Below are 21,471 nucleotides of genomic sequence, written 5' to 3'. Positions count from 1 at the left end.
CTTCCATTTGTACACTGGATCTCTTCCCACTTGTCTAGTCAAGGACTTTGCTCTGGTAACTGTCCTGTCTCCTATTCTTGCAGTAATTTCCCCCTCTGTGTTACAGTGATTCCCCCATCATACAAACTTACTTATTATCTCTCACCATAAAAAAAAAATCTTTCCTTGGGCTTCCCTGGTGGTGCAGTGGTTAAGAATCCGCCTGCCAAGGCAGGGGACATGGGTTCGATCCCTGGTCCGGGAAGATCCCACATGCCGCGGAGCAGCTAAGCCTGTGCACCACAACTACTGAACCTGCGCTCTAGAGCCTGTGAGACACAACTATTGAGCCTGCGTGCCACAACCACCGAAGCCCGTGAGCCTAGAGCCCGTGCTCCACAACAAGAGAAGCCACCGCAATGAGAAGCCCTCGCATCACAATGAACAGTAGCCCCCGCTCACCGCAACTAGAGAAAGCCCACGTGCAGCAACAAAGACCCAACGCAGCCAAAAATTTAAAAAAAAAAAAATCTTTCCTTGACTCCACATTCCCACCCCCACCCAGCTATTACTTCATTTTTCTCTTCCTCTTTATAGAAGAAACCCTGAAAACAGTTGTCTTTACCCACTTTCTCCAATTCTGATCTTCCATTTCCTTTTGAGCCCACTCTCCAATCAGGTTTTGTCCCCATACTTCAATGAAACAGCTTGTCAGAGTTACCAATAAACTTCAGATGGTCAAATCCAATGGTCAATTGAGTCCTCATCCTACTCAACTCTTTAACATTTGACACAGTGGGATCCTGTCCTCCTCCTGAGACACTTTTTTCAATTGGCTTCTAGAATACGAATTTTCCTGAATTTCTACGGATCTCACTGTCTGTTCCTTTTCTGATTTCTTCCATTTCTCAAGTCTCAATATTGAAGAGCTCCAGGGCTCAATCCTCAGACCTCTACCCTATGTATACCCACTCCTCAGGAGAAACTAATCCAGAATCATGGTATTAAATACCAACTATACATGAAGGATTCACAGATTTATTTCTGGCCTCCATCTCTCCTGTGAACCCTAGACTTGAATGACCATCTGCCTTCTGGACAACTCCACTTGGCTGTCAACACATTATCTCAAACCCACCATGTCCAAAACACAACTCAAACCCACTACACCCTATCCCCCAAACATTCCCTTAGTCTCCCCATCTCAGTAATGTGGTACCACCATTCATCAAGTTACTCAGGCCAAGAATCTAAACATTCATCCTCTACTCCTCTCTTTCTCTCACCCCATATCCAATCCATCAGCAAATCCTATTGGCTCTCCTTCCAAAATATATTTCAAATTTGACCATTTCTCACTGTTATTAAGTTACCACATCTTAGCCAGTATATATTTCACCTAGACTATTGAAATAGCCTGCTAACAGGTCTCACTACTTACCACTCTTGCTAATCTTAAAATTTCTGTACCAATCCATACTCCTACTGATGTGATTCTTTAAAATGCAAGATTGTCCTTGTTCAAAAGACCCCAATAGAAAAAATTTCAAAGTCCTTACCAAGTCCTACAAGGCCCTAAATTTCCTGGCCCTTAGCTATGTCTCCAGTTTCATTTTGTAACTCCTTTTCTTACTCCGTTGCCACCAAACTGGTCTTTTGCCTCTCAACATTCCATGTATATGTCTGCTTCAGGATTTGCATTTGCTGTTCCCTTCATCTAGAACACTCTTCCACCAGGTAGTCACATGGCTTGTGTCTCTGCTCAACTGGGTCTCTGTTCAACAGTTACCTCAGAGAGGCATTCCCTGCCCACCCTACATAAAAAAGTATACTGTCATTCTCAGTTCCATTATTATATTTTGTATTTCTTTATAGTCCTTATCAGTATGTGACATTTCATTATGTTACTAGTTTATATGTTCACTAGTTTATTTCTTAATTTCTGCCTTCACCACTAGAATGTAAATTCCAGGAACGGAAGGGATTTTATCTATTTTTTTTTTTTACTGCTGTATCCACAGTGCCTAGAACTGTGTGTGTGTAGAGTGATTTCTCTATAAATACTTACTGAATAAACAATAACTATCTAGATCAATGAATGAACAATGACAAGGCATGTCCAAAAATTTCAGAGTATCAAGATAAAGAAAAGATCATAAATATTTCCAGATGAAAAAAACAGGTCACATGCAAAGGAATTAAATTCTGACTATTTGGTAATATCAGATGCTAGAAGGCAATGCAGAAATAATTTCTAAAATTCTGAAGGAATATTACTTTCAACCTAGAATGCTATACCCAACCAAACATTTAGGTGACAGTAAAATAATGACCTTTTTGGCCCTGTAAGGAAGCGAAATTTTTAACTTTCAGATATGCTTTTTTAGGAAGCAATTAGAGGATGTAGTATTCCTAAAACCAACTGAAGGAGTACATGAGTAAACTAGGAAGGAAAATGACCTGGGACTCGGGAGCTAGTTGCTCCAACACTAAGCATGGCAGGGGGAAGCCAAAGCACGACAGCTACGCATTTAGACCAGAAAGAAGTCAGAGCACATTGACAGGAGGACAGACAGCTGAAGGAGGAAGATCTCCAAGGGGATGGAAGTGGGGGATTGGAACTGACAGATTACAGGGTATTCTGAGCATCTGAGATAATTACTGCTATATGTCTAACAGGTCTGCTGGGATATCTAAAAAAAAATTAACCATAGGCACACAGAAAACAAAGCAAATGGGGAAAAATGCAGTTGCTGTATTAACTACGTGGGTGGGGGGAGGTTTTATGGAAATAAATGCAATCAAAGTACACTACTTGATTCAGCAGTGAAAAAAAAATTGTATTAAGAGGCTGAGAGGAGAAGTAGAAGTGGTAAAGTAAGAGAAATATATTATCAACTACCATAATGAAGGAAAGACTAAAAGTCTACTGCCTGAAGTTCTAAATTGATGAATCCAAATAACACACTAAGCATATTAGGTAGAATATGGCCTATGTAGCAGAGGAACACCTAAAAGAGTTCAAAGTGGCTGCCACTGGGGAGGAGGACTGGGTGGGGATAGAGAACAGTGGACAGGGATTATTGTTTCTCTGTTAAAAGTCATTAATAATGAGGGTTTTTTCCCAGCTTTATTCAGGTACAATCGATGTACGATAAACTGAACATGTATAAAGTCCACACATTGATGGGTTTTGAAACCATTACCATAATCAAGGTAACAAATTCATCCATCACTACCAGAAGTTTCCTCTTGCCTCTTGGTAATCCCTCCTCTTATCTCCCCTCTCATCAACACCCTCTTCCCCCACCTGTAACCTTCCCTGGCAACCACTGATCTGTTTTCTGTCACTAAAGAGTGGTATTTTCTAGAATTTTTCACAAATTTATACAGTATATTTTCTTTTTTGTCTGGCTTCTTTCACTCAGCATCATTTTGAGATTCATCCTGTTGTTCTGTGTATCAATACTTCATTCTTTTTAATTGCTGAGTGGTACTCTATTGTATGGCTATACCATAATTTGTTTATCCATTCACCTGTTGACGGACAGTATGAAGTACCTGTGGGACATTTGAGTGTGGATGTCTACTAACAGGAAGTTAAACAAATAGAGCTCTGCAGGCGACAGACTTTAGGTTAAGGATATAGATGTGGAAGTCATCATTATACAAACAGTAACTGAAATAATTGAATGTAATTATCCAAAGAGAACATGTAGAGTTAGACGAAAAATTGGATTCAAAAATCTGATTCAGGGGCTTCCCTGGTGGCGCAGTGGTTGAGAGTCCGCCCACTGATGCAGGGGGACACGGGTTCGTGCCCCAGTCCGGGAAGATCCCACGTGCAGCGGAGCGGCTGGGCCCGTGAGCCATGGCCGCTGAGCCTGCGCATCCGGAGCCTGTGCTCCGCAACGGGAGAGGCCACAGCAGTGAGAGAGGCCCGCGTACCGCAAAAAAAAAAAAAAAAAAAAGAAAAAAAGAAAATCTATAGCTGTACAAAAAAGCAGGGGAAGGGTCTCATCAGTGAGCTATGAACACTGAGACATCTCTGAAAAATAAATAGGAGAATGAGGACTTCTATTTTCAGCACTGTGACCAATTAAATATCTCTGGCCACAACACATTCAGATTCTACATAAACTGCAACAGATATACATTAAAATGCATTGCTGAGTACTGCATACACCTAATAAAATAGCATAAAATATGTAAAATGAAAAGCAACAAATCTACAAGAAGTGGACAATTCCATGATCACAATCAGAAATTTCAATTCATATTTCTTAGTAAATGAAAGGCCAAGCAGACAAAAAAAGATTAATAAGTAAATATGAGATGTGATTACAATACTACAATTAACAAGTCTCATTTAAAGGGCACATACAGAACCCACACCCAACAATTAGAGGACAAGAGCTGTGGAGGACTTTGGACCAGTGGAGAATTCACCCTGCCCTGATGGGGCAGTGACTGAGCAAAGACAGGGCTGCCACGGTTGTACACTGTATCTCCCTTATCTGAATGGTGCTGAGGCCTAAACCTTTGCCACCTAACAAGAGCTTGTTGGAGAGCAAACAGTAGGGTACTTTTCTCAATTTTCTCTGTCTGGAGGGGGAGAATGCCCAGCTTGTGTGAGTATCCTCCTCTCGGACTGAGGTGGAATAAAGGGAGGCATGGGCAACTGGCAGCATTTACCTCTTTGTTTCCTGTTCCAAGTAAGCCTAGTTCCTACAAATTTTGAGCGTCTGGTAATCAACTCTTATGATGGAAATAATTAAAACACACTATTTAATTCTTATAACTCAGAGCCATTCTACAATAGCTATAAATAAATTGATGGTCAGCACTTAAGAACTATTATTGTCCAGGGCAGACGAAATGAAAGTAACACATGTACTTTTTGCTATATTAGAACAATTTTCTTATGGGGCAAACATGCAAGTCACATCCTCTGTTTAATTCTTCTAGAGTGCCAACACTGGTTAATCCAATAACGTTGCTGCTCATGCAATCTGCAGGGATAAATCAGATGCTGAAAACTCAAATACCTTCAGTGGCCAGGCAGATAAATTCAGAAGGGTATAAGACAGCAGGAGTAGTTGGGGAGCAGCTGCTACTCAGTTCTAGTGGACTGTTATTGGAGAGTGGGAGCACAGAGCTGTTAGGTATTTCCATTTTTCATAAGAAAACAGAACCCAGATTTGTACGTGAAATCTCCAAATTTAAAAAAATTTTAATGTGAACATTTAAAATAATGTACAGGACAAACAAAACATGTCTTCAGATCAGATCTAATGTGGGTCACTAATGTTCAATCTCTGTTGCAAACTAACAGACATAAAGAAATTTTTTTAGATTTGGAAGGAACCTGAGTAGACTTTTAAGACTGTTGTTTTTAAAATGTGTGTGTGCATTCTGCCAAGGATTAGTTTCTTTAACTAAGAGGTTACAAAGAAGCTTAATATATTAAATAAATAAAAGCACAGCTGCTCCTGCTGAACAGGAAGCCCTCCCTCTGAGACACCTCTCACCACTTCCCTTCCCCACCAGTGACCTCAAAGCACCTCCAGAGATCATAGTTTGAAAACTACTGAGCTAATCCATTTTCTCAGACTGAGATGGAAAGACTACTAACCTGACTCACTGTGACATTTCTTGTGTCCTTAATCTTTTTTTTTTTTTTGCGGTACGCGGGCCTCTCACTGCTGTGGCCTCTCCCGTTGCGGAGCACAGGCTCTGGACGCGCAGGCTCAGCGGCCATGGCTCACGGGCCCAGCCGCTGTGCGGCATGTGGGATCTTCCCGGACCGGGGCACGAACCGTGTCCCCTGCATGGGCAGGCGGACTCTCAACCACTGCGGCACCAGGGAAGCCCCTCTTTTTCTTTCTTTTCTTTCTCTTTTTTTTCTTTTTTGTGGTACGCGGGCCTCTCACTGTTGTGGTCTCTTCCGTTGCGGAGCACAGGCTCCAGACGCGCAGGCTCCGGACGTGCAGGCTCAGCGGCCATGGCTCAAGAGACCAGCCGCTCCGCGGCATGTGGGATCCTCCCGGACTCGGGCACGAACCCGTGTCCCCTGCATCGGCAGGCGGACTCTCAACCATTGCGCCACCAGGGAAGCCCTTGTGTCCTTAATCGTATACTCAGAATATCATATTATTAAACTAGTATTTAGCATGGTAAGTGCTATGTAAACCCATGAACTGAGCAATGATTCAAACTTTCTAGGCTCTTCAGTCCGTTCCCTCTCTCCTCCCTGAACGACACACCTTCTTCAACTCTCTCAGTAACCCAGAGCCTTCATGGTCTCACACAAGAATTTCTCCTTTTCAAATTTTATTCTCAAAGAAGGCTCAGAAACTCACCCAATAACTAACCACAGCATAAAAAAAATCAATGCTGCTTTTGAAATTCTAGCATTAATAATTAAAATAGTCCTGTTGATTATACTTTTAACACTCAGAGAAATAAACGGTAGGAAACTTTAAGAAAATGGTCAGTTCCTGGTAGAAATCCTGTGGTAGTTACTATCAGTACTAGCAAGAACAAGGAAGAAGAGGGCAATTAAGAAGGCAAACTATACCTCCATTCTGAAAAAGAGCAGAGCCAAACTATGATATATAGACAATGAGAACCAAAATACATGGAGTATTTTATATAATCCTTTGCTGGAAATAATGCCAGCATTGTAATTCTGGTTCCAGCTCTGTCATTAACTGCTGGTGTCACCTCTGGCAGATAATTTTCTCTTTGAGTCTCAGAGCATTCATCAGTAAAATGAACACGATGAACTACTGGATGGTCTCTAAGGACACTTTATGGCTCAGAAAGTTTATGAAGAGGGTAACAAAGACTTGAATAGCAGAGCTGGACATAAATTTCAAAGCAACTGTAGGTACCACAATGAAATTTTCTCCTTGTTAGTTAACTAACTCTGTCTTGCACTGAGCTTTACAATGAACATTTCCATATCCATCTGCCCAGCAGTCCTATTTTGGGGAATCCCAAAGTAGGTGGGATGCTACAGAAGCTTAAGGACAGATGCAGGGGTGCAACCTGACAACAAAAACATAGGGACATAATCTAAGCTTGGCCACGTGGATGCTCCAGGTATTGAGATTCTTGTATAAAAGAACAGTCAGATTATTTGAGGCAGTTGCAGTGGGATCAATAATACCCACAGTGCCAAAATAAGTGTTCAGGGACAATGGTTCAGGAAGTGTCCACTGGCATTGGCACTGGTGACAGACTGATCTCATGGTATGATCTTAGCTGTGTTCTGGTTCCCTGTGCTTCTCCCTGGTTCTCCAGCCTCTCCATTGATCCAACAAGCTACCCAACATCCACCCATTTTCTGCTTCAGTTAGTCAAAGTTGGTTTCTATTGTTTGCAACCAAGAAGACAACTGGCATAAAAATTATATAAAGAACAAGTTGTAAGTGACCTTGGTGAAATGGGAAGAATTCTAGAACTGGTTTTCTGGACTAACTGGGGCCAAAAGCGAGCAAACATTCTGTCAGTATTTAAAGATGGAAATCTGGCAGCCCATGGTATATACCAGAAAAACAACTAATTGCATTATCCTTATAATCACTTAGATTCAAAGAACTTCTTAGAATTATGTGCCCAGTGAAGACAAGGCTGAGTGGCTGCTGCCAGACAAGCAGAGAAAGGTATAAAGACCATCACATATTCAAGGACTATGGGCTGAAGTGAGTGCTTCTAGGGGCGCTGTTCGGCTTAGGAAGAGAGCGACATACTGGCATCCCTGAATTCTTGGCTCAAGGTGTGGAGTGAAACAGAAAGATTAAAAAGATGCAGACCACTCCAGATTGGTAGGTGGCAGATTTAATAAGCAAGAAAACTTAAATACGAGGCTTGTCTTGGGATGAGCAGATCTCCGTACCCGCCAGCCAGAATCTTAAAAGTTTATATAGAGGCCTTCACTGGGCTCAGTCACACATACTGTCCAGGTGATCTCAGCACCACTTTACTATCTCAAGGCTGAAGTTGAAAACCAAAGGCACAGTTTGATCCTGCAGGTTGCCAAATTATATCAGTTAAATTTGCTTCCCTTTCACATTGGAGATCCAGTGATATTGTGATAAGAAGGCAGTGGGACGTCAAGATCTGAAGCAGGGATACATGACAAGGTTCAGGGTCCCCACACAGGACTCTGAACCCCCAGCCCTCAAAGCAGACCCTCATCCCTGGTCTGTTGAGGCACTCATCTGAAAGATTTACTTTGTAAGAAGCAAACAAATAGCCTCATACCCCATCCCCACCACGCTTCAATGTCTCAATCTATAAGAAGAGTTCTACCCCATCATGCCCTGGGAGGGTCAAGTCAAAATTAAATCTGAAAAAAAGGATTATACATTATTTGTAAGACACTATACATTTATATTGGTTTGAGGGTGCTGGATTATGGAGGAAAGAACAAAATTTTAGATGGTGCTAATACTGATAGGAGTGTATTGATTCTAGATTCAACGTGCTAGCTTCAGAGACTGGGCTTTTTACAGGGGCTTGGTGGGACCCTGTTGGAGGAGATAATCGAGAGGACATGACCCATGAGCTGGACCCTGGCAAATGGAAGTCCCTCATCCCCTCTCCTGTCCTTTGAAGGAATGTTCCACTGGCCTTCCCCGCACTACAAGCTGTCCAAGGCCTCAGCCTTGAGAGTAAAGTGGTGCTGAGATCACCTGGACGGTATGTGTGACTGAGCCCAGTGAAGGCCTCTATATAAACTTTTAAGATTCTGGCGGGTGGGTGCGGAGATGTACTCTTCTTGTGGCCACCCAAGACAAGCCTCATATGTAAGTTTTCTTGCTTATTAAATCTGCCACCTACCAATCTGGAGTGGTCTGCCTCTTCTTCAGTCTCTCCCTGCCCTCTGTGTACGGGGGCCAATTTCAGATTACACAGGGGCAACTCCGGAGGAGGATGCGAACTAACAGATCCCAAACCCAACCCAGTGTAATTTCCCAAGCCCAGGTGTGTCTACTTCAAATAGCTGTATTTCACAATAGCACAATCACCATACTGGCTTCCTGGATAAACATTTTTATGGTCGAGGTGGCAAAACAAAAAACATTAGAGGTCTCCCTCTACCATGATAGAAAATCAAAAGCAATACTGTAGATAGGGCTTTCAGAGATGAGTGACACCATCAAAAACAGATTCAGGGGTAGTAATCGGTGGCACCTGTCCATTTTAACTGGATATGTTATTAATACATTGTCTTAAGCAACCTTAATCAAATGGCTAAAGTACTTTTCCAGATGTGATCTCTCTACTATAGCAAATCAGTACAGCCTTGGCAACACATATGCAGCTCTTATCTGGCCAATGCTTTTTCCTCCAAAAGGAATTTACTTTCACCTAACAAGGACAGCAACACATCTTCCCCAACTTGCCTTAGAGCAGTCATTCTCAAAGAGTGGTCCCTGAAGCAGCAACAGCACGTCCCACTGGAAACTTGTTAGAAGTAACTTCTCCATCCCACCCCAGATCTACTGATTCGGGAATTCTGGAGGTGGTGTCAGGGATCTGTGTTTTAACAAGCCCTTCAAACGATTCTGATGCACACCAGAGTGTGAGAAGCACCACCTTAGAGTAATATCAGCTCTTCAGCTCTGTGCCTCAATTTCATTTGACCAGAGACTCTGACCATATCACTATTTCACAGGACATCACGCTGGCCCATCATATTGAGGACATAAAGCTGGTGAGGCCATAGGTATGTACCAATGAGGAGATTAACCCTACATAAATAAAAGGAACCTTCCACTTTGATTCTGCTAATGGTTCCTGGTAGACATTGGACACAATTATGGGACATCTAGAGATCATCAGCCCAAGACCTCTCATGAACTGGGTGTTTTCTAGTCACCTATTTATGACATCAGGTGTAGCCAATATGATTCCCTCTTCAAGTGGCCGGAGTAGATTTTAAAGACACAGGAAAGCAGCATGAGCGTACTACTCACACTCTCAGAATGCCTACTTCTGTCATACTGCACCTTGTCCTTAAAACACACCAGCTAGCTCCCCATGATCTAATGACATGATAATGGAAGGGGCCATAGTATAGACCCGGGGTTGCTGGTGCTATAAGGTCCTGAAGAGAAACTCTGGGTTAAAAGGCTAATAGAGAGGGATCAAAAGAAGAAAAATATTTTTTATTTTATTTTTTTTTTTGTGGTACGCAGGCCTCTCACTGTTGTGGCCTCTCCCATTGCGGAGCACAGGCTCCGGACGCGCAGGCTCAGCGGCCACGGCTCACGGGCCCAGCCGCTCCGCGGCATGTGGGATCTTCCCGGACCAGGGCACGAACCCGCGTCCCCTGCATCGGCAGGTGGACTCTCAACCACTGCGCCACCAGGGAAGCCCAAGAAAAATATTTTGATTTTAAGAAATACATAAAGCTAAGCCTAAGCAGAGTGGGCTTGTGGCAGTATCTTGCCTGCACCTTGCCTCCCTTAGCAATAAAGATGCAGGTTATATAGACATTTGTCACTTTCCTGAAGCATGAATCAGAATCCCCCTGGTACATGGAAGAAGCCACTTTACTAGTGACCAAGGCCAAGTGACCGTAAAGCATCTGATTCTCATCTCAGGATTTGTGCTTTCTACTCATGGTGTCACACAGTAACTCTCAAGAAGTGGTAAGAGCTTTATTTCTTACTTTAAAATGTCACCAAAATGAAAGCCAACCTCTAGTGATAGTAATGAAAATTGAGAAAAAGTGAAGAAGTTTAAAAAAATGATTGAAAAAAAAAGTGGTGTGCCTTAGGTAGGCAACAGACTCACTAAAGATCTAAAGGGGTCCTTAAATGTTTACACTTCACAGAGCAAATACTGTCAAAGTGGTTATAAGAGTTGAGTAAATTCTTTGAGAATGTTAATGGACTACTGTATAATCAAGTGGTACAAACTGCCACTTATTATCATGAATGTGACCAATCTCGGGCAAGTCAACTTCTTTTTAAAAAATGCAAACCAGGGCCTGGAATACAAGACAAGAATAAAAAACAGAAATTTGCATTATTTCCACAACAGAAAACTTGTTATTTTTAAAGTATTTCTTAGCGAGCACTACAAATTTTAAACTATTTCTCCAAAAGACCTTTCCTTTAGAAATTAGACAAAGATATATAGTAAGTGGTTGGTACTTCAGAATAATCTGTCCACTGAAAGAGTCAATTATTTAATTTAAAACTTGTAACTTAGAGAATGTGGCCAAGATGGTGGAATAGGAAGACTCTAAGCTCACCTCCTCCCACGGGCACACCAAAATTACAGCTTTACAGAGTGACTATTGATGAACACAACCTGAACACAACCTGAAGACTAGCAGAAAAGATTTTCCACCACTAAGAATATAAAGAAGGAACCACAATGAGACAGGTGGGAGAGGTAGTAATACAGTACAGTCAAGACCCACTCCCCAGGGTAGGCAACCCATAAATGTAAGGATAATCACAATTGCAGAGGTTTTCCCCAAGGAGCCAGGGGTCTGAGCCCTACATCAGGCTCCCTAGCCTGGGGGTCCCACGCTGGGAAGATGAGCCCCTAGAATGTCTAGCTTTGAAGGCCGGCAGGGCTTGCATACAGAAGAGCTGGAGAGATGCAGGAAACAGACACTCCACTCTTAAAGGGCACATGCAAAACTTCACACACTCCAACTCCCAATGCAGAGGCAGTAATCTGACTGGGTCAGACCCTCTTACTGATCTTAGAAAGGCTCCCAGAGAGGCAGAAGGCAGGGACTCCCCCTGGGGAAACAGACACTGGCAGCATCCATTTTGGGGAGCTAATTCTACCACGAGGACACTGGTCCTGGCAAGCACCATTTTGGAGTCTTCCCTCTAGCCTATTAGTGGTAAGTGGGTACCACTACCTCTGGCAGCCACCACACAAGGCAGGGACTTGCAGCCAGCAGGGCTGGGGACCAACCCCACCTACCAGGGTGCTCACAGTTGTTAGCCCTGTCACAACAGAGGGGCCCACACAGCCCACATAGTGGGCACCCCTAGAGCATACAGCTCTGGTGGCCAGAGGGGAGTGTTCTACTGGGCCCCACAGGACGTCTCTTACATAAGACCAATTCGCCAAGATTGGGAAACATAACTTACCTACCCAATACATAGAAATAAGCACAAGGAATTTGGCAAAATGAGGAGACAGAGGAATATGTTCCAAACGAAGGAACAAGACAGAACCTCAAAAGAAGAACTAAGTAAAGTGGAAATCAGCAATCTACCAGATAAAGAGTTCAAGACAATGATCACAAGATGTTCAACAAACTCAGGAGAAGAATGGATGAACACAGTGAGAAATTTAATAAAGAGTTCAAAATTATAAAGAAGAACTAAACAGAACTAAAGAATACAATAACTGAAATAAAAAATACACTAGAAGAAATCAACAGTAGATTAGATAATACAGAGAATCAGATCAGTGAACTGGAATACAGAGTAGTGAAAATCACCCAAGCTGAACAGAAAAAAGAAAAAAGAATTTTTAAAAAATGAGGACGGTTTAATTTAAGAGACCTCTGGGACAACATCAAGCATACTAACAATTTGCATTATCAGGGTCCCAGAAGGAGGAGAAAGAAAGAGGCAGCTAATTTACTTGAAGAAAACTTGTAACTTGAAAAACTATAATTCACATCCAGGTACACATTCAACAAACATTAATGAATGAATACATACATATATACAAACTAGAGTAATACAACTTCATTATCTACATGCCACATTCTCAAGGAAAGGAAAAAATCACAACACAACAGTCTTCCCATGGTCTAAAAGAACCATGTCTCTTTGCGGACACGCTCTCCTGAAGACATAACTAATAATATCCCAGACTGTGGAATAACAAGGAATGACCCTAGGGACTTTGTGCCTATCAGCAGAGACTCCCAGGAGAAATACTGTCCTCTGTTCACATACAGGTCTAACCCTGATTCTGTAGACTCAGAATTAGTCAAGGTACTTTCCCTACTACTGCAGTACAATGTCAGAAAGGAAGGTAAGTTTATAGTTTCTACATTAAAAATCCAACAGTAGCCACTATACACACAACTGATCTGGAATACTTTTCTATATTTATTTCATTTTAAATGACTCAACAGCTTACTTTCAGAATAATTACACCTATTTTCAGAAAGTCTTCTCTGAAAAATAAAGAGGTTAGTCACACTAAACATTTTCTTTCCTTTTGTATGGGGTAGAAGAGTGGAGAATAAGGAGGAAAGGAAGGGGTCCACTAGACTCATCTAAAAGCAGATGAATATGTTTAAAAACCAATAGAAACAGATTTTTTCTTTAAAGTTTGTTTATAAAGTTTGTTTTTTCTCCATCCCTTTATTTTTAATTGATTAGAGACATTTTACTAGTGTATACTAACAGGTGGAAAGGAAAGGAGTTTTGTTTTTTTTTTTGGCTCACTTCCCTTTAGACTGTTCAAAAGTAGAACAACCACATGCTGTTCCAAACACAATACATGACTTCGCTTTGCCTAGGCCTTAATGAAGGCAATTCAAAAAGAAAAATACAAAATTCTGGTCTCCATTTTCCCTAGATCAGTCTCAGCTCTTTCTGGATGAAATCAGTCTCTCAAGGGACATCAACCTCACAATTTGAGAAACAATGCTCTAGATATGAAACAAAAAGCAACACAATGGAAAACCAGCAACCATTTGTTTTGCCACTTGGGAGAGTTAGACTGTACAACATCCTTTTCATTACAAAGCCAAGTTACTATTCAGAATTGTAAATTAACTCTTTGTAGTAATACAAATGACTTCAGTCTCAGATAATAAAGTAAGGAAAAAATCAAAGTCCCTTATTTCAAGCAATCTCTGAAACAAAACTAAAGGACCAGGATATCTCAGTCAGATCCTTTGGTTTGTGATAAATTTGACTTAAAATTATCTGGAAAGAAAATAACACATAACACATATGGTAACATATTAATAAGAATGCACAATAATGATTTTTATTACATGCTTTATGTGTGTAATCCTTAAGAACATTTTCAAGTACTTTAAACCAGAGTTCAGCAAACTACAGCCTGTGGGCCAAAAGTGATGCACTATCTGTTTTTACAAGTAAAGTTTTATTGAAACATCCACACTCATTTGTATTGGCTACAATTGAAGAGTTGAATAGCTGTGACAGAGAGTGAATGTCTTGCAAAGCCAAAAATATTTATTATTTACCCCTTTACAGAAAATGTCTGCATTCCCTGCTCTAAACCACTGGGTCTCAAATTTTAACACTCATAAGAAACACCTGGACAGCTTGTTAAATCAGTTTCCTGAGCTCTACTTTCACAGATCATGATTCAGTAGGTTGGAATGGGGTCCATGAACTTGCATTTCTAACATGCTCACAACCTGCTGGTCTATGAACTAAAGTTTGACAATCACTGCCCTAAACCATCTCATATAATCACAGATCAGCAATGACCACAAATGTTATAAATTCTATAAACCAGGATAACCATCACACATAATGAAAACTAAGGCATAAAAGAGGAGGGAAATAGATCTCTTGACTTACATGACATTCTTGGTAGCTAAGAAGGCACAACTGGTTGCCATAATCAACAGATAATTCTTCAGCCCCTCATCCTAACGTTAATTCATAGTAAACACTGGAAATTCAACCGGGACCAGCAGGAGCCAAAGGCAGTTGGGTTGGAAGTGTAAAACACAATCAGTTCTTTACAGAAACTATAAAACACTTTTTAAAAGTAAAAGCTGAGGTATATTCAGTTATAATTTAGCATTTGACTGGACTATAGATTAAGTACTAAAGTACAATGTTTGAAAAGAAATCTGACACATATAGTTTATAATACAATGGTCCAATCAAAAGATAATTCTTTCACTCCATATAAATAAATGGTTAAAAAATCTAATCTTTTGAATAAATTCAAAATAAACATGTGTCACGCTAATAATGGCAAAGAACACAGAGGATATCAACTGATGTATTTTATTAGAACTAGGCTCAGGCAGATCAAAGGTGAATGATATGTAAACCACATAAAAATATTAGGGGCTTTCAAAAACAGAAATATAGATCAATGGAACAGGATAGAAAGCCCAGAGGTAAACCCACGCACATATGGTCACCTTATCTTTGATAAAGGAGGCAAGAATATACAGAGAAAACACAGCCTCTTCAATAAGTGGTGCTGGGAAAACTGGACAGGTACATGTAAGAGTATGAAATTAGAACACTCCCTAACACCACGCACAAAAATAAACTCAAAATGGATTAAAGACCTAAATGTAAGGCCAGACACTCTCAAACTCTTAGAGGAAAACATAGGCAAAACACTCTATGACATAAATCACAGTAAGATCCTTTTTGACCCACCTCCTAGAGAAATGGAAATAAAAACAAAAATAAACAAATGGGACCTAATGAAACTTCAAAGCTTTTGCACAGCAAAGGAAACCATAAACAAGACGAAAAGACAACCCTCAGAATGGGAGAAAATATTTGCAAATGAAGCAACTGACAAAGGATTAATCTCCAAAATTTACAAGCAGCTCATGCAGCTCAATATTAAACGAACAACCCAATCCAAAAATGGGCAGAAGACCTAAACAGACATTTCTCCAAAGAAGATATACAGATTGCCAACAAACACATGAAAGAATGCTCAACATCATTAATCATTAGAGAAATGCAAATCAAAACTACAATGAGACATCATCTCACATCAGTCAGAATCGCCATCATCAAAAAATCTACAAACAATAAATGCTGGAGAGGGTGTGGAGAAAAGGGAACCCTCTTTCACTGTTGGTGGGAATGTAAATTGATACAGCCACTACGGAGAACAGTATGGAGGTTCTTAAAAAAACTACAAATAAAACTACCATACAACCCAGCAATCCCACTACTGGGCATATACCCTGAGAAAACCATAATTCAAAAAGAGTCATGTACCAAAATCTTCATTGCAGCTCTATTTACAATAGCCAGGACATGGAAGTGTCCATCAACAGATGAATGGATAAAGAAGATGTGGCACATATATACAATGGAATATTACTCAGCCATAAAAGGGAACGAAATTGAGTTATTTGTAGTGAGGTGGATGGACCTAGAGTCTGTCATACAGAGTGAAGTAAGTCAGAAAGAGAAAGACAAATACTGTATGCTACCACATATATATGGAATCTAAGAAAAAAAAAATGTCATGAAGTACCTAGGGGTAAGACGGAATAAAGACACAGACCTACTAGAGAATGGACTTGAGGATATGAGGAGGGGGAAGGGAAAACTGTGACAAAGTGAGAGAGTGGCATGGACATATATACACTACCAAACGTAAAATAGATAGCTAGTGGGAAGCAGTCGCATAGCACAGGGAGATCAGCTCGGTGCTTTGTGACCACCTAGAGAGGTGGGATAGGGAGGGTGGGAGGGAGGGAGACGCAAGAGGGAAGAGATATGGGAACATATGTATAACTGATTCACTTTGTTATAAAGCAGAAACTAACACACCATTGTAAAGCAATTATACTCCAATAAAGATGTTAAAAAATTAAAAAAAAAATATTAGTGCCTTTCACGTGGACTCTGCAGAAGATAAAGGTGGAAGGTAAAGATTTGGAGGGAAAATTCTCATTGATGATTTATTAGAATAAGAAACATCTCCTTTTCCTTTATTTAGCCTTCATTGAACATCTACCATGCTCAGAGGCACTGTACACTGTACTAGGCATTAGACATAGAAATGAATAAACATCCCTACTCTCAACAACCTCAAAAGCTAGGGAGAGAGCCATGTAAATAAGTGCAATACAGCACGGTAAGTATAAGAACAGTTGTATATATTATGTACTATCAGAGTGTAGAGTGTGAGATGATTAAATATGCTTGGGAGAAAGGTGCAAGGAATACTTCGCTAAACACAGAGTTATTGCTTTAACTGAGATGTAAAGAAATTGAGCAGATGAAGAAGGGTAGGTAAGGAACCCAGGAGGCAGTGGATACAATATGTGCAACTGTACGGAAGTGAGAGGGAGTAATATGGATCTGAATTCTACATCTACAAACAGGTCAGCTTGGCCGAAGCAGAGTGTGTAACATGGGAAGCAACGAGATGGGAAGCCAGACAGGAAGGCAGGGTCTCATATAAAGAACCTTAGGTGCTGCACTAGTCAGGTCTTTATTTTTCCAGCTTTAGGGAAATGGTGAAGAATTTTAACCCCAGAGTGGACTGCATGGATTTGCATTTTACTGAAATCACTTTGGCACCACCAGAGGGGACAGGCTGAAGCCAAAGGATTTTATTTTTGATCTAAAAATTTTGACAAGACTTTGTATTCAAGGCATGGATGAGAAACAGAAAGGTAAAGCTGATAAGAGGTTAAAAAAAAATCTCCCAGCTTAATTTTTATCAAAATGAAGTTTAGGAAGAAGCAGCAAAGATTGAAATTAACACAGGACATTCTAATCCTAGGAAATATTTTCTTTTTTATCTAATAAGGTCAAGGATAAAAAAAACACCCCACAAAAACCGTTAAAGATGACATTATGGTCCATGTTGACAGAGAAGATTGCATCATATTATAGCGCTCAGATCTTGGACAAATCATAACTTTTCTGGGCTTCAGTTTCTTCACCTATATAATGACAGGTTCAAAGCTTCCTAACCTGGGCTATAAATAGATGTACATTTCAATATAATTGGTTTCCTCTGTAATCCTACTCATGTTATTTAAATTTTAAAATTCTGAGAAAGGGTCAATGGCACAAAAGAGGATAAGAAGCTCTGCATGATATTTAAGTCACAACTCTCGAATTATAGAATTTTGGACGTTCAATACAGGAACTAAAAGAGAATGCCACTGGCTAAGGAAAAATAAGAACGGGGCAATAGGAAAAGCGTAATACACTGGACCAAAAAGATAATTTATAGGGATTTAAAGTCTGATTTAGGTTGATATTATTTTGCCTTTCCATTTCCCTTTCTTCTTTTGTAAACATAGGTTAATGCTGGTATTAAATGACTGCTTGATTGCTTTCTTTTATATCCTTAAACCAACTGAAATGTGATTTCTGGAATAAAACTTAATAGTAAAGGCTAAGAGAAAGTGTAGATTATATAATGAAGAGATTAGTAATGTCAGCAATCAAATAAAGGAGGGAAGAACAAAAATGCCTTCTTGATATCAAGTCCAGACACAAAACTACCTGGGAAAAAAGCTAGGTAAATGAAAAATAACCTTTTTTGGGTCAGAAACAATTGGTTTTAAAAAGACATGTCTAGAACAAAAACTAGTTCTTATCATCTTATAATTACAGTATTTAATAGCAGGGATGCATCTCTCCCTATCTTCATAATGGTACTCTATGATAAGGAATTCTAAATTATCTGAGTTTATAAGGTCAATGTCAGCATTCAAAATGCATGTAGCTACTATACAAAAAGGAGACCAGATTTTAAAAAATTTTTAAGAACTCTATAAGATATGAGTTATAAAACACTTATCAGAAAAAATGTGAATGAAGGTTATAATTATTCCTTGAAGTTACCCATACTACATACTTTATTTAATCAGATTAAACAATCAAAATGGTTCTGATTAACCAATGGAAGTCTCACCACATCATCTGTTCAGTGTTCAAAAAGACACCTTGCACTGGTTTGAAAAACCATTGAAAGATTATAGTAATATAATTTGCAATATCTTTTAAAAGTACTTCTACTTAGTATTCAAAAGCCTTCCTATTTTAGACATGAGTCTACAATGAGGTAACTGGACAACTATTCAACTAAACAACAATGGAAGACTTCAGAAGCTGCGAAAGCAAGTCTGGTCAGTTTTTAAAGCTGTGTCTATATTAAAACTGCCGGGGTTTCAACTTTAAGAAACAATCTGAGGGGAAAAAGCCTTTACTATCCTCAGTTTTTCTGGAAAAAAACTACAGAAACATTTGTCTTCTTTCCTTCATGAAAGTTATCCACCTAACAGATCTGTAGGAGAGGACAGGTTTCTACAGGTAACTCTTTCTTCCCACACCTCCCTAGCAATCTGCGTATCTCTAAACCAGAGGCAGGTAACTGAGGCACCTGAGGCAATCTTTAGTGTCACTCTGCTCCTCCCCTGACGTGTGTGTTGTTTTTTGTTTTTTTTTTAAACAGTATCTTACAAAGAATACTTGAAGCACTATGCTTAAAGAAAAAAATCACTTTTTAGCAAAACACTATCTACAGCCCCAAAATCTTCTAGTCATTGATTTGCTTCAGAAAAACAGGGCCAAGTGAACATAACAACTACTTATGAAAATATATGTAATCCAAGCACTTTTAGTCCAGGCAATATAGATTACACGTTCAATCAATTAGGAAAATTCAGAATTCACATTTCTAGAGGAACTACCAAAATTTACTCAGGAGAGCAAAATATTTGACAGGTGCAAGACATTGCAAAATCATTCATAACTATACTTCGTATAAAATGAACCCGATCTTAAGCAAATCCACTAAGCAGGGCCACAGATGTACACGAGCGCAAGTTAGTAGGGAGATTTAATTCTCAAAGGGATTTATTCAAAGTAGGACTTATATACAACTTGAAGAAATCCCCTACTGTGTCTGTGTTTTCTTTTTTTTAAAAAAAGGTCCTATTTATAGTTTATTCCAGGAAAGAGCATAAACTATTTTTCCATAAAGATACGAAGAACTACTCACCTCCATTTCCACAGCCGCAATATTCTGGTCATAATGACCCATCAGATTAGGGAAAAATGTCATGTTGTAGGCCATTTTCATACATCTGGGAACAGTAATTGGTTCACAGGTGAAAAGACTGTGCCCTCGTACGAGGGGTAGAAAAATACATGTCCACAAAAATGTAAACGTTTCCATTCTCTTCAAATTCCTAATTTTACCACATGGCTTGGATTAATCGCTCTTTTCATTCTCAGATTTCCATCCAAAGATAAAATGCTCAAATTCCTCGTTTAATTATTTTACCATTTTGAAGGAAGCCCTTTTTCCTGAAAATGAGTTCTGGGTCAATTACTGTAAAAACAACCAAAAGGGTGTATCAGCAACGTTTGTCATAGACTCAAATGCGTACGTCAAAGTGCAGAGTTAAGATTTTCACCCTAGGTAACTAACACCGGAAAAACGACGGAAAATTTCGTCCCATCGAGATCCTCTTCCACCTGCCTTGGCACAGAATCTATCGCCTGCTGAGGAAGTCTCATCTCTAGGGAACGGATGATAGGAGGCTTGCGCTGTACGGAACACAGGGTAAAAGGGGGGCACTGGATGAGTGAGATGGAGAAAATGGTGGGGATAGGAATAAGTTAAGAAGGGCTGATAGAATTGTAAAACCTAAAAGCCCCTGTTCGCTATCTTATTACGCACAAGAAAACCGAGTCCCGGGGAAATTCCTTAAGATCTCATGAGTTCTTCAATTCTTTAAAGACTCTAAAGGGCGAGTTTTTGTGGCACTCTTCTGGAGACATACTTTTACGTTTTTAAAAATGCCAAGTAAAGGGAGACTTCCAGGATTCCTACTGCGGAGGAGCGAAACTAGTATTCAAGGGCTGGGGGGAGTAGCGATCTCACGGAAAAGGGAAATGAGCAAAGCTGTCCCGCGGCGGCGACGGAGTTTCGGTGGGAGGGAGGCTGTGGGCCCGGAGCCACGAAAACTCGCACGCCCTCATCCCATCCCCCAACACACACCGATGCCCCGACTTCCAGCGCCAGGCAGGGCAACTCTCCCCACCCCCGGGCACCTGCCCCGGGCCCAGCGCCGGGCACCTGCCCCTGGCCCCGCGGGGACCGGCATCGCCTTTCCCCAACTTCCGGGAAAACTTTGGCCGGTGCGGACCTTCCCACCGCCGCCGCCTTCCCCACACCTGCGGCAACAAGCGCGCGCCCCCCGCCCGCCCCGCACCCCTCGAGGCCCGCCCCCGCTCACCCCGGCACCCGCCCGGCCGCGGCCGCCCGCCCAGTCGGGGCTCAAGAACCCTCACCTCGGGCGGCGGTCGAAGGCACCTTCCTCCCCGTTCCCGTCCAGCCCACCGTACCCCCGCGACCAGAGACGACTCCCGGGAGTGTCCGGGACTCTAGCCACCTCAGGAGCCGCACCGGGAGCGAGAGCTGAGGAATCCCGCGAGACTGCGCCGCCAGGTCTGGCGGGCAGGTCATGGCTCGCGGCGGCAGCGGCGGGTCTGGCTCTCCGCCCGGGCCCCGCCCGCGCTGCGCCGGCCGGGCCTGGTTCTGGGCCGGCCCCACCGGGCCGGGTTGAGCGGTGACGCGGTGTCGGGGTTCAGCTGTTGGGCCGGGGAGCCCCCTTCACTTTGCCGTCTTATGTGCCGTCCAGAGGGGTTCAGCCTAGAATCCCAAATAAAGCTTCTTTTAGAAGAACCCGATTTATTCCGAATTTCAGGAGCCAAGAATTCTTAAACGGGGCCAATTTGCTCTGGAAAGTCA

General features: G+C 41.3%; 1 protein-coding gene across 1 annotated transcript in view; it reads right to left on the bottom strand.

Annotated features, from left to right (window-relative positions):
- FZD6 (frizzled class receptor 6) overlaps nt 1-21,182 on the bottom strand; it is a 37,370-nt gene extending 16,188 nt beyond the window's left edge. The window contains exons 1-2 of the mRNA XM_030863063.3: nt 21,012-21,182; nt 19,714-20,046 (exon numbers count right to left, since the gene is read on the bottom strand). Coding sequence (XP_030718923.2) covers nt 19,714-19,890 — 177 coding nt within the window. The 5' untranslated portion in view covers nt 19,891-20,046; nt 21,012-21,182. The remainder of the gene's footprint in view (nt 1-19,713; nt 20,047-21,011) is intronic.
- Nucleotides 21,183-21,471: the final 289 nt, after the last annotated feature.

This window comes from Globicephala melas, chromosome 17 (assembly GCF_963455315.2).
Source record: "Globicephala melas chromosome 17, mGloMel1.2, whole genome shotgun sequence".
In the NCBI taxonomy this organism is placed as follows: domain Eukaryota; kingdom Metazoa; phylum Chordata; class Mammalia; order Artiodactyla; family Delphinidae; genus Globicephala; species Globicephala melas.
Note: the sequence above shows the minus strand (reverse complement) of the source record. Positions and strands in the feature narration are given on the sequence as shown.